This window comes from Mobula hypostoma, chromosome 26, assembly GCF_963921235.1.
Source record: "Mobula hypostoma chromosome 26, sMobHyp1.1, whole genome shotgun sequence".
NCBI lineage: Eukaryota > Metazoa > Chordata > Chondrichthyes > Myliobatiformes > Myliobatidae > Mobula > Mobula hypostoma.
In genome coordinates, this window is record NC_086122.1 from 24,269,733 (window position 1) to 24,288,168 (window position 18,436).

The following is an 18,436-nucleotide window of genomic DNA, read 5'->3' on the forward strand; positions in this document are numbered from 1 at the left end:
ACTTGCGTGTTGGGTCCAGGACAGGTCCTCTGAGATAGTAGCACCCAGGAATTTAAAGTTGTCAACTCTCCCTATCTCTGATCCTCCAATGAGGACTGGCTCGTGGACCTTTGGTTTCCCTCTCAAGTCTATAATCAGTTCCTTGGTCTTGCTGACATTGAGTGAGACACTACTGTTTATGACACCACTCAGAGCAATTTTCAGTCCCCTTCCTGTAAGCTGATTTGTCGCCACCTTTGATTCAGCCCACAACAGTGGTGTCAAACTTGAATATGGTACTGGAGCAGTACTTAGCCACACAGTCATAGATGTGAAGAGTGTACAGCAGGGAGCTAAGCACACACCTGTGCTGATGGAGATTGTGGAGGATATGTTGTTGCCAATTCCAACTGACTGGGGTCTATAAGCAAGGACATCCAGAATCCATTTGCACAAGGAGATATTGAGGCCAAGATTTCAAGTAAAATCACCACCCTGTACTTCCTACCTTGAGGAAATTCAGAATCGATCAAACTAGCTCCCCCTGAATTCCAAGGGAACTAACCTTCCAGACCAGCCTACCATGCAAGATCTTGTTGAAAGTCTTGCTAAAGTCAAAATAGACAATATCCACTGCCCTAACCTCATTTACCTGTACCCCTTTTAAAATCCAAGTTTCTTCAAGCATAATCTTCCAGTCACAAAGCCATGCTGACTCCCCCTAATGAGACCGTCCTTCTAGTAGTTTCCCCACCACTGATATCAGGCTAACAGGCCAGGACAGGCCAAGGTGCACCCAGTGAAATCCTGCGGCTGGCGAAGAACATTTTTAGCTTCCATTTCTTTGGCTAGCTTGCAGTGCACATTGCTTATTTGGCATTTTGAGGACAAATTCTGAAACTGGGTTTGCACCCTGAATTGTACATTTGAAAGCTTATTTCTTCTAGTTGTCAGGGATACGCAAGAAATGTAGAACTCAGCACAATAAAGCCAAAATTCAGACATTGTTTACAGTAACATTTGCAAAACAAAACTAATCCCTATCCAAATGTGTCGAAGTTTTTGATGAATGCAGACCAGGACGTGAAATATTAGATCTTTCAAGTAGGTAGATCCCTACTTTCTGCTGTAGGTAAATAACCGATTAAAAAGATGAGATCTTTAACAAGCCTTTTTTCTGATATTTCCTAAAACAATTAAAATTTCATAGAAAGGAACTAGATACAACCTGATGGCATGAACATTGATTTCTCCTTCTAGTAGACTAAGCTCCTTCCACTCCCAACTGACCTTTTACCTCTTCTCACCTGCCTATTACTTCACCCTGGGTCCCCTCCTCCTGTGGTCAATTCTCCTCTATCAGATTCCTTCTTCTCTAGCCACTGACGTCCCCCCCCCACCACCTAGTTTCACCCACCACCTTCCAACTTACCTCTCCTCCCCACCCCCCCCACACCTTTTTATTCTGGCACCTTCCCCCTTCTGTCTCAGTCCTGAAGAAGTCTCAGCCCAAAATGGCAACTGTTTATCTGTTTCCATAGATGTTGGTTGACCTGCTGAGTTCCTCCAGCATTTTGTGTGTGTTAGTTTGAACTAGATACAGCTATAGGTTCCAATTTGGAACTATACACACAAGTTCTAATCTTAACTTCAAATCAGTGAAGATGGTGTTTATTGCTAAAAAAGTCAATGAGTTGCATCAGTTTACTGTAATTTTGAATAGACTTTGGGCCCCATTAACTTGGATTTTAATAGGCCTCTTGTCCAACATATCAAAGTACAAAGAACATGTGCCACATTACTTTGGGATGCTATCAACTATACAAGTTCTCCAACGTTTCATGGTTCGATGGTGTTTGTGGATTTGATCAGGCTAATTCCATATCTGGAATGCTGCTACTATTACCATACACAAAATCCTAAAAAGGAGCAAGAAACATTTAACAATATTAACTATTCCTATTAAAATAAGACCAGTTATCAAAGATAACTGACAAAAGATTGTCAAGTGACATCTGTAAACAATATTCAAGATGGCTACCACTAAATGAGATAACTCATTACCAATTCATTAACTACTGTTCTCAAGTTTGACACTATCGGCAAGACCCAACAGCATTACCTTGTAATTTCAATTACAGGTATCACAAGTTTGTTTTTCCAAAAAAAATGTATTTTGATACTTTTAAGATTAGGGACATCAGAATGCCTCTGTGGGGAATGGAATAACAGGGAAAAGGGAAAGAAAACAATGGCACGCTGGAGGTGAAAAATTACAGATTTATTCTAGCACAAACACATTCTGACATCAGAATGTGTAGTTCCTTTTGGCGATGATACAAGGATTCAGTAGGCCATGTGTATATATAGTATCATTACACAATAATGAACCATGGGAATTACAACAATCAGCTTGGTGAAATATTAAAGCAAGGTATTTCACAGCTGACAGTAGGCAAGTAGGCTCCATTTTTGGTACGGGGTGCCAATGCACAAGCAGTTTTAAAGGAAGTGTGTCTTCCATTTTTAGGTCCCCATTTTCACCCATCACTTTAGAACAGGAACAGCAAATGACCAATACCAGAGACTCTCCCAAAAGCCATCAGACACTGGGTGTGTTCCAGTGAATAAAGTTGACCAGACTTCCCAATAAATTTATCTTGAAAATAACCCCGATATCATTCTAACCATTACTAATCAAATTACAATGCAAATGAAACTTTAGATTAACTTTAAAGACCTGACTTAGTATTTCAATTAGACCACAATCACATACAATGCTGCATATCCTTTAGAATTTAACATTTTATCAAAAAACTTCAGCAGTTTCTCAAACCCTTTTGACTATAATTAAGAGATCTAGGGCAACTAAAACTATGCTTCTGTTCCCTTCTTCAAGATATTATCATATAAATTTTCTCTGACAGATTGTATTCACCATTTCAGAGCAAGCAAATTCAGTTGTGGAAATACAATTCTAGAAATGGAAAATTCAGAAACAGGTCTTTTTTTTAAAACAAAGGTCTGCACATTAACCATTGAACAGCAGTCTTTCTGATGACCAATGGAAAATTTCCAAACAAATACCTACAAATCTCTACTCCTGTTAAATGAAAGAAATGTACCGATTTATCTATCATACTCACTTAAATTGTTAGAATAGTGCCAAGAAGATTCAGGATTTCATGAAGAGTACAAAACATCCAATGCCAGTTACAGATTTATTGATAACCCAAGTTTAAAACAGTTTTGTGAAAGAAAGCTATAAATAAAAAAAAGGCATCACATTTCCAGCTGAGGAATATGGAGAGTTTTAAGTGAATACTGAAGCAATTCAACATCACAGTACAGTCAAGAATCACCTGCAGTGTCAGAATCAGATCTATTCACACTGTGAATGCATACAAGCATACAGTGGCATTTTTTTTTTAGGGAGTGTGAAACACAGAACAAGTAGTAACAAGAAATGTGCATTGGGATATGCAATATTGTTGTAAAGTCATAACAGTATCATTAAACACATGCTGGTTATTATTTGCAATATCTCCCTCTTTCACCCATATTATTTGATTGGCCAACTAGCCATAGTTTCAAGTGACTGAGTATTTTCCTTTAATCAAAGCTACGTCTCAATTCACTTTGTATTATTAATGATGAAATCCAATAATGGCCATCAATGCATGTGGCCATTATTGGTGGATTTTGAATGAAATATTATTCAATAAAACAAAGATAGGCTTCACACTCAATTTGCCTCATTACTAGTATGTATGCGGAATGTTCTGCACCAAACAGAATTGGATCAAAATTAAATAAACTTGTGACAATAGATTCCAACACAAAACCACGTCAGCTGCAATACAATTTGCAGAGTGCTGACAATTACTACACACAACCACACAGTAGGTTCAGCATTTCTATTTTACTTCACTCAAGGCTCCATTCATTTCAATTAAATCCAAAATTCTATGCATTTCAGTTGTGCATTTGCTCCCCCTGCATTTGCCGTGAAACTGGTCATCAAAAGAAATTGTGGCTGGAAAGAAACTGCATTCTGCAACGTACTGAACGGAATGATGTTAGTGCCAATACTTGCACACAAATTTGGAATCATTCTAAGCAGTAGGCAATGCAGATAGCATTTAGGTGACCCTGCCTAAATCCCTCATAACCATAAGTGGTCTTTTCACAAAAGGTCAGGTGACTGCAGTCATTTTAACATTCTGGTCATATATGTGCTGCTACACTTTCACCATGGGTCCACAAACCAAAGCCTTCAGATAAAGGGACACGGGGAGAAAAACAAAATAATGGGAGGCAGTGGAATAGAGGTAAGAGTATTTATAACAATAATTCAAAAGAGTTGTAGAAAATATTTAGGCCATGATAATGATGTTCACTTTTTCTATCTGTACTATAGTACAAATCAGATCAAAAGGCTAATCCAATGGAAATGTTATTCTGGCATGATTGTGGGTTTGGTACTTTGCAAAGCCACCACTGTACTGACACAGCTAGACCTCCCAGTGTACAGATACAGCTTACAGAATTGCTTAGCGTTAATCCACAAAAGTTCAGTACACAATGTTCTTCTCGAGAGGGCACCACTCTAGTCCTTAATGCAAGTCCTGATGTGCTCTGCTTCATTTTTTTGTCTACTGCTGCACCAGCAGACTTGAATCACAGGAACGTTGGCACAGTCATCCTTTGGTTGGCTACACAGCAGCTCTGGGTGTGCCATTGTGAGTTACTGTCTTCATGTTCTGCATATTGACTTGGTGGCTGCTTGGTCTATGAGCACTGACTCCAACCTCAAATACCTCGTGGATGGCTTTACGGAAACAATGGAAATTGTAGTCTATCAAACCTGTAAAAGACAGCAGCAACATAGAAACTTCAGTTTTCCACTTTTATCCATTCTGTATCTTACCTAAACAATTTTGTTGGAAGTGTAAGATTCTGTCAAGATCAGGAGCACAGATCCAAGAGATTTTAGAGCACTATTCTAATGTGGAAACTAAATGACTTTATTGAATATTTATCTTTGCATTAAAACCATCTATCATGGTGGTTATGTTTAAGACTAAGTTATGCTAATAACTGAACAAGAAAACCATGCAGTAACTTTAGAATAAGGTACAATGAATGAGAATAACATATCTATACCTTAAGTGTTCCAATGTACAATGACATACAGTACAATTTAAATCTTTCAAGTGCAGTCTTGGGTCCAAACACATTTTATGACAATTTCCAGTGGGTGGTAAAGAACAAATCACTCGCATAATGACAACAAAACATAATTGTCTCGTGATATCAGAATTAGAACTGAATTGAACAAAACTAGTTGCATGTTCATTAAGAAAAGTCAATGAAAGTTCTGTGTAGGAATTGGTTACGGATGCATTCTCATACAAAGTGCCATTAGGATCATTCTTTTAATGTACAATCTCATAAAGCCATTAATAATACAATATACAGTGGATTCCAGTTAATTGGGATATATTTTTGGCCCATTTAAGCAGCTGCCCCAATTAGCAGAAGTTTCACGGAAATAGTTGAAAAGGTTTTTAAAAAAATACAAACTACCATTTAACTGAGTAACAAATTATGTATTTAAATGAAAAACAGAACAAATTAGACCACCAATACTGCTAAAGTATTATAAAACTGTGCATTAGTTCCTAATACCTATTGACAGAGGAGTTCAATGGCGTCTCGATCTTTTGACAGTATGTGAACAAAATCAGCACAGACACCTAGCGCAAATAATAGACCGCCTTCATACAATCCTGTTGACGATTACATCCTCCAAATCTTCATTTCCATCGTAACATTCAAGATTATTGTCAGTGCGTTCACATTCTTTGCGGTTTCTAACTCGTAGTAAAACAGTTTCACTCCTACTCCTGGCCATTTCTGGCATCTCCAAGCATGGTGTTGTGCACATCTGACTGACTAGTTAGAAATTATTCGGCAACTGTCTCCTGTCTCCATGAAGTGGCATAGAGTCCCAGATGAGCGAAAGGGATCCCAGCTATTTTTTCAATAAGTTTTTGTTCTTTAAGAGTTGTCAAATAGGTGGCTGCACCAATTAACTGTCGGCCCAATTAATCAGAATCCACTGTGCATGCAGGAGTTATCCTTTATATGAGATAAATAAATTACAAGCAGATCGAGAAGCTATTGGAAACGGGTCCACCTCTGGCAGATTTTAATACTGACACATGTTGTATTCACAAGGGAAGAGGAAATGCCAAGGAGTAGATCAGCATCAGGCATGATAGCAAGCTCAAGGTAATCAATAGCAAAAGGATATTAGATGCACAATGTGGTGTGGCTACTGCAGAAGTATTAGAAAAAAATGAACAGACCATTAAATAATGTAGTTATGTTCTAAGCCCGTGGTTAGACTTTACTTAGAATATTGCATAGTTAATGGACTTAACTAATGCCAGTAATAACACAGGCAGAGATGGGGATCATTATTTGGAGGGTGAACAGGCTGAAATATTAATACCCAATTTAAAATGCTTTTCGTTACCACAAGTTGTTTATTTCCTCCACTCTAGAAAAGCAGACATTTTACACTTAATTCGGCTTTTTTTAAAAACAAAATGCAGGTTAGGCCTATAATGGATATGTCTCTATTCCTTGCAACATAGGAGAATAAAGGGGCAACCTAAGTGTTTAAAATTACGAGAGGCAGGGATAAGTTGGACAGTATCTCAGGGAAGGGTTCAAAGCCGGGGAGTATAGGTTTAGGGTGAGAGGCAATTTGACACACCCACCGACACAGAGGACAGTAAGTATATTAGATGAGCTCCCAGAGAAAGATATAGCAGTATCATTTAACAAGCACTTCCAAGTGGACACGCAAGGGAGGAGGTTAGAGAGATACTGACTACGAACAAAGGAAGTTCAGAATAGCTGGATGGGCATTCGGTCAGCATGGACTGGTAGTGCCAAAGAGCCTGTATCCCTGCTGTATTAGTCCAAGACTCCTTGATCTCACCCAGTACAATTTGGGAGAAGAGAATTTTCTTCATTAATTGATCTACAGGTAAACTACTTTAAATCAAACAAGTGTGAAAGTTAATGTGATTAATGACAGGGAGATTTGGTGAGTATAATGATTCACCACAGAAGACATTCAACAGCCCGTTTATCTTCAGTACTATTTCTACATGGCTCAAACATTTAAAAAATGAAATTTAAACCAAACTAGTAGTAAAGTAACCAGAGAATTTATGTTCAACATGATCTGACATTCAGATATCATGTACCAATGATCAGAAACCACATTAACATATTTAAGGTTAAACATTAATTATAGCAAACTACCTCAAACTCAGGACTGTTTAGTGAAGCTTGAGGAAAACCAACAAAGCCCATTAAAATAAATTAGGAAAAATAAAGTAAACAGCTGGAACCAAGAGCTCAGAACTAGAAACTAGTGTAACCAAGGCTCTGAAAAAATACAATAGAATTAATTGATCTTACAAATGTGGTAGGGGGAAATTTTAGTGCATTATGGTGCTCGTCATTCTAGATCATGCTTTATATTACCTTTTCTTTCAAAGCTTTCTTCTCTCAGAATGCATACAAGAGCAAGAAACCTCGTCACTTCTTTAAGGTAGAGAACTGTTGTATTGTTGAGTTTGATAATTGCCATAGACTCCTTATCATATGCACTTCCGGTGCCATCTTCTTTAAGTCTATAACCAAGATAATTCATTATAATTTTACATTCATGAGATACTGATTATATAATTTCAACTGCTAAAAAGTGTGTAATTGGCACCACAGATTGTATTTTAAAAAGTTCACTTCCAGAAATAAATGTCAAATCACAGCAGTATTACTGCGATGAGCAGACTGGAAATTATCATGTGATTTCAAAAAGTGATAGCTGCCACACACTACAGCTGCAAGAAAAAGTTTGTGAACCCTTTGTAATTTGGTTCTCTGCATTAATTACTTGTAAAATGTGGTTTGATCTTCAAAGTCACAATAATAGGCAAACACAACCTGCCTTGACTAATAACACAAAAAAGTGTGCTTTTCATGTCTTTATTGAACACATTGTTTAATTATTCACAGTCCAGGCTGGAAAAAGTATGTAAACCCTTGTACTTAATAAATGGTAGAACCTCTTTTAGAAGCAATAACCTGCGCCAAATGTTTCCTGTAGCTGCTGACAGTGAGGAGGAATTTTAGACCATTCCTCCATACAAAACTGTTTCAATTCATCAGCATTTCTGGGATCCCTTGCCTAAACAGCCTTCTTCAGGTTATACCCCAGTATCTCAATTGAGTCAAGGTCTGGACTCTTGACATGGCCATTCCAAAACACAAATTTTCTTTTTAAACCATTCTATTTTTGATTTTTGGATCATTGTCTTGTTGCATTATTCAACTGCTATTAAGCTTCAGGTGATGAGCCACTACCCTGACTTCCTCCTGTAAAATGTCTTGATACAATTTTGAATTCATTATTCACACAACAATTGCAAGCTGTCTATACCCTGAGGCAGTAAAGCAGCCCCAAACCATGATGCTCCTTCCACCATGCTTCACAGTTGGGATGAGGTTTTGGTGTTGGTGTACAGTGCCCTTTTTCCTCCAAACATAGTGGTGTGCATTTCTGCCAAAAAGTTCAACTTTTGTCTCATCTGTCCATAGAACAATGTCTCAGAATTGTTGTGGAACATCCAGGTGGTCTTTTGTAAACTTGAGACATGCAGTAATTTTTTTTTCCCTCTTTGGAGAGCAGTGGTTTCCTCTGTGCTGTCCTTCCATGAACACCATTCTTGTTCCATGTTTTTCTTATAGTGGACACATGAACAGAGACTTCAGCAAGTTCAAGAGATTTCTGTATCTCTTTTGCTGTTACCCTTGGGTTCTTTTTCACCTCTTTCAGCATTGCATATTGTGCACTTGGTGTGAACTTTGCAGAATGCCCACTCCTAGGGAGAGTAGCAACAGTACTGAATTTTCTCCATTTATAGACAATTTCTCTTCCTGCGGACTGATGAATACTCAGGACTTTACAAATACTTTTGTAGTCTTTTCCAGCTTCATGCATCTCTATAATGACGACTCATAGTCGGACTACTTTAAAGGCACTGGAAGGATACCAACAAAGTCTGCACAAAATTCACCAACAGGATAAGGGCACCAATGTCAGTGTACCTTTCCAAGTCACCATTGCTGGCGTCGAAATCTTAATTATACCCAATTCTCATAAGCAGATCGTATCATTAGGCCTGACACCCAACTTCCAAAACAATAGCATTCAAGGATTTTTCATTGCTCCTTGAAGTACTATATCTCCACCAACTGGTGGAAACCCCTGATACATGACTGTTTAAATGCAGCAGTAATATTTAGAACAGTAATGAGAAACTTGATTCCATTTCTCAAGAGCACAATCGTATGATTGCCAAATCTGTCCCATCAATCAACTCCTGCCTCATTAGTGGCAGAGTCTGCAAGTCCCACTTTGGCCTTAAAATTAGAGTACAAGATACTTTGAGTCCAAAAAACTGACTCAGATGACATGGAGTGGTGTTTAGTTTCATCCACTAGATGGCAGAATATACACAGCTTCCACGAGTCCGAAGTTCAAAACATTACATATTTAAAGGGCATGCTGCTTTGTTAGAAAACTGACATTCTCATATGCCAAGACTTTCAGTGTGTTATTTTATATCTAAGCAAAAGGCAAGACTGATGTTAAGATTGTTTTTCAAAAATAAACATGGAATTCTTGGTTTCATAAGCAGAAAGTAGTACAAAAAGTAAATTAGCATATTTACTAATATGAATGCCATATTTTTGCCCATACCTAACTGCTCTCAAAATGATACTGGGTTCTTGAACCATCTTTAGATTTTATAATAGTGGTTTGATACAACTGAGGAGCCTATTAGCTCTTTTCTGAGTCAACCACAATAAAGTCTCAATCCATCACACTACCAATCCCAATCCTTCAACAGTCCATCATGATTATCTTTTAATAATCACTCTTACCTTAAAAAAATGTGTTCATTCTCCCTTCTTGCAGTGAATAATTGCAAATGTTTCTCATTTTAAATTAAAATATACTCACCTCTGGTTCATTCACCAGGGAGATTCAGTAAAGGCAACAAATCTATTTTCCTGTGAATAATTCAGTATTTTTTTATGGTCACCTTTATGGTTACAGTTTTTGCCTTCCCATTAACTAATTATGTGAACTTAATTCTCCAGGCTGTTATGATGGTCTTGAAGTGTTACCATTTGATATTTAGGCCAGATCTCTAGATGAATAATCCTGTAATAATCATTATGCCAGTATTCACATTACACCCTTGCTGGAAAAAAAGGAAGGAAATTGTCTTTTAAGCTCACGAGAGAGCATAGGCCATCAACTTTTTGCTGTTGATGTTTCTGTAGCAGGCAATTTCTTTTTTACGAGGTCGAGTTGCTAGCTCGACACTCAAACCAGCACGGATGGAAAGCGTGCACGGGAGCCGGCTGGATTCGAACTCGGGAGCCACTATGCCACCAGCTGGCTACACCCTTGCTGTGTTTATGTATAATTCTAGGCATTACAATTTAGAAAAACAGTCAGCGTCAGAAAGACTGACCAAAATACTTAGTTGAATATTACCATGAATACCAGACCCCAGTTACAGAAAAACTGGGGTTGTTTGATTTAGACTGGACAGATACAGAAAAATAAGAATACTCTCAATTGTGACTATTTTAATTAGTGAAAGTAAATACACACCATTTCTTCTGTCAAAGAGCAGGTAACCAAATAAGACCATAAGACATAGGAGCAGAATTAGGCCATTTGGCCCGTCAAGTCTGTTCCACCATTCAATCATGGCTGATCCTTTTTCCCCCTCCTTAGACCCACTCCCTGGCCTTCTCCTCGTAACCTTTGATGCCGTGTCCAATCAAGAACCTATCAAGCTCTGCCTCAAATACACCCAACTACCTGGCTTCAGCAGCTGCCTGTGGTAATAAATTCCACAAATTCACCACCTTCTGACTAAACAGATTTCTCCACATTGCTGTTTTAAATGGACCCCCCCCCCCCATCCTGAGGCTGTGCCCTCTTGTCCTGAACTCCTCCACAATGGGAAGCACCCTTTCCACATCTACTGTCTAGGCCATTCAACATTTGTAAGGTTTCAATGAGATCCAAACCCCTCATCCTTCTAAATTCCAGCAAGTAGAGACCCAGATCTATCAAATGTTCCTCGTATGATAACCTTTTCATTCTCATAATCATCCTTGTGAACCTTCTCTGACCCCTCTCCAATACCAGAACATCTTTCCTTAGATAAGGAGCCCAAAACTGTTCACAATGCTCAAGGTAAGTACGCCACAGACTTAATAATTGGCAAATGAACTGGGGAAGATGTGAAAAGTTTGGTATAAAATAAGCAACAGTTGTAATTGTATAATGCACTGCACAAAAAAAATGGAGAGATTCAAAAATAACTTTCAAAAGGGAAGTGAGTGATTGTTCATCCACTTCCCTCTTGAAAGGGAAATTAATGAGTTGGGCTGTTTGGAAAAGGACAAGGACCAAGACTGATCATTTCTTCGAGCCAGAACAGATAATGGTCCAAATGGCATCATTTTGTGATGCAACATTCAATGCCTGCAGAATATCCTCAAATAGTCATAGTCATACTTTATTGATCCCGGGGGAAATTGGTTTTCGTTACAGTTGCACCATAAATAATTAAATAGTAATTAAACCATAAATAATTAAATAGTAATATGTAAATTATGCCAGGAAATAAGTCCAGGACCAGCCTATTGGCTCAGGGTGTCTGACCCTCCAAGGGAGGAGTTGTAAAGTTTGATGGCCACAGGCAGGAATGACTTCCTGTGACGCTCTGTGTTGTATCTCGGTAAATTATGTACAATTTAAAAGTACTGGCAGAATGTAGGTGCCACCTTTTTTTACCACCCCTCCCCAGTCTACAATCATCAGTGATTAACTGCTTTGTCTGATTTCATGGTACAGAAATTGATCCAGAATTGCAAATGCTCATTATTGCTTACCCATAAATGCAGGAGACGTCAATCACCACATCTATCATATCACAGCACAACTCGTATGACTGCATGTCTACAGGTGAACTGTCTGTGGCAATATAGATTTTACTGACTACATCAAAAAGAAAGGCTTTTTCAATTCCTGAATTCTGTAAGGAAAAAAAAGTTTGAACATTTAAGTTTTCTTAACAATTGCTATAACTTAAAATCAACATAAAGCTTCAATAAGTTTTGCAATTTTTTTAAATGCTCCTGAACTGTTACAGCAGTCAGTACAACAAGATGCCAAAACTGCTCAGATGATGATGCAAACAGGAGGGGGCACTCGGGAAAGTAATAACTTGTCTCTTAGGTTCTAGCTTTCCCTGCACTGAATAAATGGATGCCACTCCTATGATGTAATAATTCAATTCTTTCAACACCAGGCTCCCATTTACTGAATTATTATCAATGCTTCATTAAATTATTCTAAAATTAAGATGCAAGCACTTAAGTATTATTACTCTATAACTCCAATGTTAAATAGTTTTGAACAACATTACTTACCAATTTTTAAAAAAACCTTGGGCTGGAGGGGCAAAGCAAGTTAATAGGAAAGACTGCAGATTTGCGAATTCTAATTAATTAAGTAATCCATTAAATACCAACCTCTATCAAGTATTTTGTTGAAAACTTAACGATTTAATTCACTGTGCTGGAGGAGTGAATTTGATGAAAAATCTTCAGAGAAAGGTTATTAGAGAAAAATAGGGCAGCTAAAAGCAGCTTGTGTTATTCCGAAAATATGTTAAAAAAACATGAAAGGTTGCACTATTTCTCAGACAACTGTTAACACATTGCATGCATCCCACTGTTGTGACAACTAGGATTATGATCTAGGCAACTATCAATTACAGATCCAGTCTTGGTCTGAGAAAACCTCAAATATTATAGGAAAAAATGCTTGTAAACTAAGTAAACATTGAAAAATCAGGAGTCAACAAGTCATCTCTGGGTCTGTTATTATTCATTTACAGCTCAGACGTCCAGTTTCAGAAGTAAACTCTCACAATCTTGTTAAATGAAGAGTAGCCCCGAGAGCCTGTAAATGAACCACAGCAAGTGATCTTTATGCCTCCTTTTCCAAGAATACTTCGAAACTGCTGTTGAAAACCTAGCTCATTCATCACCAAAGCTTAGTGGTCTACACTGGTTCCTAAATGTTAAAACTCATCCCCATTTTCAAATCTCTCTATGGTATAGCCTAATTATAATCTTCTCTGGCACTGGAGCACTGAAATATCTGTACTCCTCCAATTCTGCTGTCATTACCTTCAAATTTAAAAATCACTCTTCCAGCAGACTTAGAACCATGTTCTGAATTCTCTCATTAAAACTCACCCTGTAAGGTATTTCTTAAAACTGGCTTCTTTTATCAAGCTTTTGGCCATCTATAATAAATTCTCCTTACATAACTTAATGAGAATTTCTGTCTGAGACTGCTTTCTGTGAGAGCTCTTGATGTGTTAAGGCACAAAACTAATGGAAGCAGTTGATGTATTATTGGGATGGATCAACAAAACTACCTAAGACACATCACATTGAGTTTAACTGATAGTTTTACCATAACAGATAACTTCAGAGTGCACCAAAGTGTCAAATAAAATGTCTTTATTTAAGTAAAATCTTCATTCTTTATTCTGCAACAGATACTCACTGATATAAAGATGTTAAGTAGATTTTCCAGTGTTGGTAGCTGTGGGATAAGTTTCTGTACTACTTTACTAAATGCTTCAAATATTGAATGATCATAGATGCTGGTTAAGTAAAAGCTGAAAAAGAAAAGGGAACATTTTTAGTAATAATGAACAGATCTAAATCCATCAAGTCAAAAACATGAAGCTAACCAGAAGTATATTCACCCAAATTTAAAAAAGGTAGGAATATTAGTCACCATCATTTTTGAGAAGCCTATCAAATACATTGTGCACTTCCTTGAATAGGCCAGCTGTTGCAAGAACTGGTGAAACAGTTTTACTGGGCAAACACTTACTTATTGAGATACAGCACAAAAATCGGCCCTCCCGGTCCTTTGAGCCACACCACACAGCAATCCCCAATACAATCCTAGCCTAGTCACCAGACAATTTTAAATAACCATAACCTACCAATCGGTATGTCTTTGGACTATGGGAGGAAACCCATGCAGTTACAGGGAGAAAATACAAACTTCTTACAGGCAGCAACGGGAATTGAACACCGGTCTCCTGTACTGTAAAGTGTTGTGCTAACCACTATTTTACCGTGTCTCCCCTTATGTATAGCCATAGAGACATGAAAATTCACAATATTAATCTGTATTTTAGCCAAAAGGGCATCATTTGTTTAATTTTCAGAGATTCTATAAAGGAAGATACATGATTATCAGACATACCAGCTCAGTGGTTGGTTAAATTTCTCCCTGACTAGCACCTAAGCAACAAGATCGCATCATTACCATACAGAATGGACTGGTTTTTATGGAAGAATGACATTATTTTCACTAGCATCTATAATCACAACTATGGCCACAAATATCTGCCCGAACTGTTTCAGCAGTTGTTGCTTTATAAGCAGCAACAAGCCTGTCCAAGGTAAGTTTTTGATAAGTTTTGATTAAGTTTTTCCAAAAGTTTTGATTTCTAATGTTCCATCTTATATCATACCAAATTTATGTTACAAATGGGAGATAACGAATGTGCAACAGAACTGCAGCAGTCTTGATGAAAGATCTCGGCACGAAACATTGACTGTTATTCATTTCCATAGATGCTGCCTGACCTCCCGAGTTCCTCCAGCATTTTGTGTGTTGCTCAAGATTTCAAGCATCTGCAGAATTTCTCATGCCTACGTTGCATACAGTGAATGTGCCAAGGTTACGGTGCACTCAAGCTCATCTTTAGCCGTTTCTACGCAGAGCTCCTCATATGATAACCTCACCTTGTACAGTCATGGAGATACAGAGAAATAACATGCTGATGTCTGAAAAGTATAAAACTGGTCATCTTGGACATGTTCTCTTGCATTATTGGTAAATGCTGGGGAAGAAATATCCATTTAATTATTTTTTTCAGGTAAAGCTTCCACACGCTGCCACAATGCAGTATATGTACTTAACTCCCTTTTTCGTAAAAATGGAAAGAAAATGAGAATATGTAACCAGCAGGAACAAGTTGGTTTAATATTAAACTGAAAGGTAGCTTATTTCTGGAACTTAGCGTTCCTGGAGAGTACAGACTGGTTGATAGCTTGCTGTACACTGCAGTTCAGTCTGCAAGGATGACAGAGCTTCCAGTCACCTGTCACTTCAATTCTCAGTCCCAGTCCCAACCTAACCTTCTCACACTGTTCTAACAAAGATGAAGGAACAGTGCCTCATCTTGCATTCTTTCAGGCGTCAATACTGAATTCAATAATTTCAGGTAACAACATTTATCTCTCCACACACACGGTTGTACTTTCCTTTTACTTTATATTTTTTAAACTCATCTCTGCCAGTTTTAAAAAGATTGGTTCCTCGACCCATTCTTTCCATGCACCACCCCTACGGCCACCACCACCCCCCCCCGCAATTAAACGCACGATGCTTTCACACTCTTTCCACTTTAATGAAGGATCCTCAATCTGAAACACCCACTATGTTTCTCTACATATGGATACTGCATGACTTGGAGTGTTAAAACTTTTTTGCTTTTATTTACCATTTTAGAAAGTGTTTCCACAAATAATTACATTCCAAATGTTACTCACATTAGCTATTTATGGAGAGATTGGTCCCTCCCCATGCATTATGTGACAACGGAATCAACTACATCTTCTATTACTAATAGAGAACAGACTCACTGGTTGGTGATGAATCTGAATAAACTCCTCCTGCTTTTTGTGAATGCTCCATACCTGTACAATTTCACTTGAAGCATTGACAGATGGAAGCTTCCTCTCAGTTAACTATTTAATCATACACCATTTCCAACTAGATATGACAGATCTCTAGGTCCTCAATTGGAAATATTGCTCGTGGGATCACTTAGCATGGTGATGGAACTTCAAAAAGAAAAGGTTAGCATCTTTTCATGCCAAGTGCCAATTCTGGTGTATCCTCCTGCATTTTTCATTTAAATGTTATCTCCTGGCATAACTATAACAGTGGTCTGAAGGATATTCCTGCCGGCAGGTTACGTATTGTAGTGGTATTTAATTTTTGCTGCTGTAGCTGGTTCATAGCACCTCAGACCTCCAGGTGTGCAAGATGTGTTGTGATTTGTACACCATGTCGTACAACTGGTGCTAAATAATACAAGGCATTAATGTCCTCAGTGCGAGGCTGGGACTCCATAGAAACCATAAAAAAAACTACAGCACAAAAACAGGCCTTTTGGCCCTTCTTGGCTGTGCCGAACTATTTTCTTAGTCCCACTGACCTGCACACAGTCCATATCCCTCCATACACCTCCCATCCATGTATCTGTCCAATTTATTCTTAAATGTTAAAAAAGAACCCGCATTTACCACCTCGTCTGGCAGCTCATTCCATACTCCCACCACTCTCTGTGTGAAGAAGCCCCCCTAATGTTCCCTTTAAACATTTCCCCCCTCACCCTTAACCCATGTCCTCTGGTTTTTTTCTCCCTGCCTGCTTGCATTCACTCTATCTATACCGATCATAATTTTATATACCTCTATCAAATCTCCCCTCATTCTTCTACGCTCCAGGGAATAAAAGTCCTAACCTATTCAACCTTTCTCTGTAACTGAGTTTCTCAAGTCCCGGCAACATCCTTGTAAACCTTCTCTGCACTCTTTCAACCTCATTAATATCCTTCCTGTAATTTGGTGACCAAAACTGAACACAATACTCCAGATTCGGCCTCACCAATGCCTTATACAACCTCATCATAACATTCCAGCTCTTATATTCAATATTTTGATTAATAAAGGCCAATGTACCAAAAGCTCCCTTTACGACCCTATCTACCTGTGACGTCACTTTTAGGGAATTTTGTATCTGTATTCCCAGATCCCTCTGTTCTACTGCAGTCCTCAATGCCTTACCATTTACCCTGTATGTTCTACCTTGGTTGTCCTTCCAAAGTGCAATACCTCACACTTGTCTGTATTAAACTCCATCTGCCATTTTTCAGCCCATTTTTCCAGCTGGTCCAAGTCCCTCTGCAGGCTCTGAAAACCTTCCTCACTGTCCACTACACCTCCAATCTTTGTATCATCAGCAAATTTGCTGATCCAATTTACCACATTATCATCCAGATCATTGATATAGATGACAAATAACAATGGACCCAGCACCGATCCCTGTGTCATACCACTAGTCACAGGCCTCCACTCTGAGAAGCAATTCTCTACTACCACTCTTTGGCTTCTTCCATTGAGCCAATGTCTAATCCAATTTACTACCTCTCCATGTATACTAGTGACTGAATTTTCCTAATTAACCTCCCATGCGGGACCTTGTCAAAGGCCTTACTGAAGTCCATGTAGACAACATCCACTGCCTTCCCTTCATCCACTTTCCTGATACCTCCTCGAAAAACTCCTCCACAAAGATTGCGCAGTGGGAGCAGACAACAATGAACTGCCACAGGAAGACTGGCAAGGAAGAGTCAAGATTGCTTGCCCCTCATTCCTTTTGCTTCCTGCAGTGCACTGTAAAATTATTCCACCCCTATAACTATTCTCACATTTTACTGTCTTTCTAAATTTAATATATTGAAGGATTTTTCTTGAGCTAATCTACAACATTGTGCATCATATCAAATCAAAAGAAAAATTCCAAAACCTGTCAAGAATTTACTAAAAATTATAAACCAAACTTGAGGCTGAAAAGTTTCATCCTCTTTGTAATTACTACGCTCACTTTCCTCAGGTGCAATACGGTATATTACCTTACTAACTTACCCAATTTGTTAATGTGGGAAGTTGGAGGATCACCATAAATATCCTGTCTGTAAGGTCCGACAGTATGGTAGATTTTCAACAGACAAACCAAATGGAGAAATAACTCAATACAAGAGGACATGGCTTTAAGGTAGGGGGTGGGAAGTTCAAGGGGGATATTAGAGGAAGGTTTTTTTACTCAGAGAGTGGTTGGTGCATGGAATGCACTGCCTGAGTCAGTGGTGGAGGCAGATATGCTAGTGAAATTTAAGAGCCTACTAGACAGGTATATACAGGAATTTAAGGTGGGGGGGTATATGGGAGGCAGTGTTTAAAGGTCAGCACAACATTGTGGGCCGAAGGGCCTGTACTGTGCTGTACTATTCTATGTTCTATGTTCAGAGGGTGATAAAACTGTGGAATTTGTTTCCACTAGCAGCTGTGGAGGCCAAGTCATTGGGTATATCTAAGGCAGAGAGAG

General features: G+C 38.4%; 1 protein-coding gene across 1 annotated transcript in view; it reads right to left on the reverse strand.

The window, feature by feature from the left end:
• Window positions 1-2,224: 2,224 nt before the first annotated feature.
• Window positions 2,225-18,436, reverse strand: part of rragca (Ras-related GTP binding Ca) — a 43,324-nt gene continuing 27,112 nt past the window's right edge. Inside the window, exons 3-6 of the mRNA XM_063033664.1 lie at window positions 13,742-13,856; window positions 12,052-12,194; window positions 7,549-7,697; window positions 2,225-4,846 (exon numbers count right to left, since the gene is read on the reverse strand). Of these exons, the coding sequence (XP_062889734.1) occupies window positions 4,695-4,846; window positions 7,549-7,697; window positions 12,052-12,194; window positions 13,742-13,856 (559 nt within the window). The 3' untranslated portion in view covers window positions 2,225-4,694. The remainder of the gene's footprint in view (window positions 4,847-7,548; window positions 7,698-12,051; window positions 12,195-13,741; window positions 13,857-18,436) is intronic.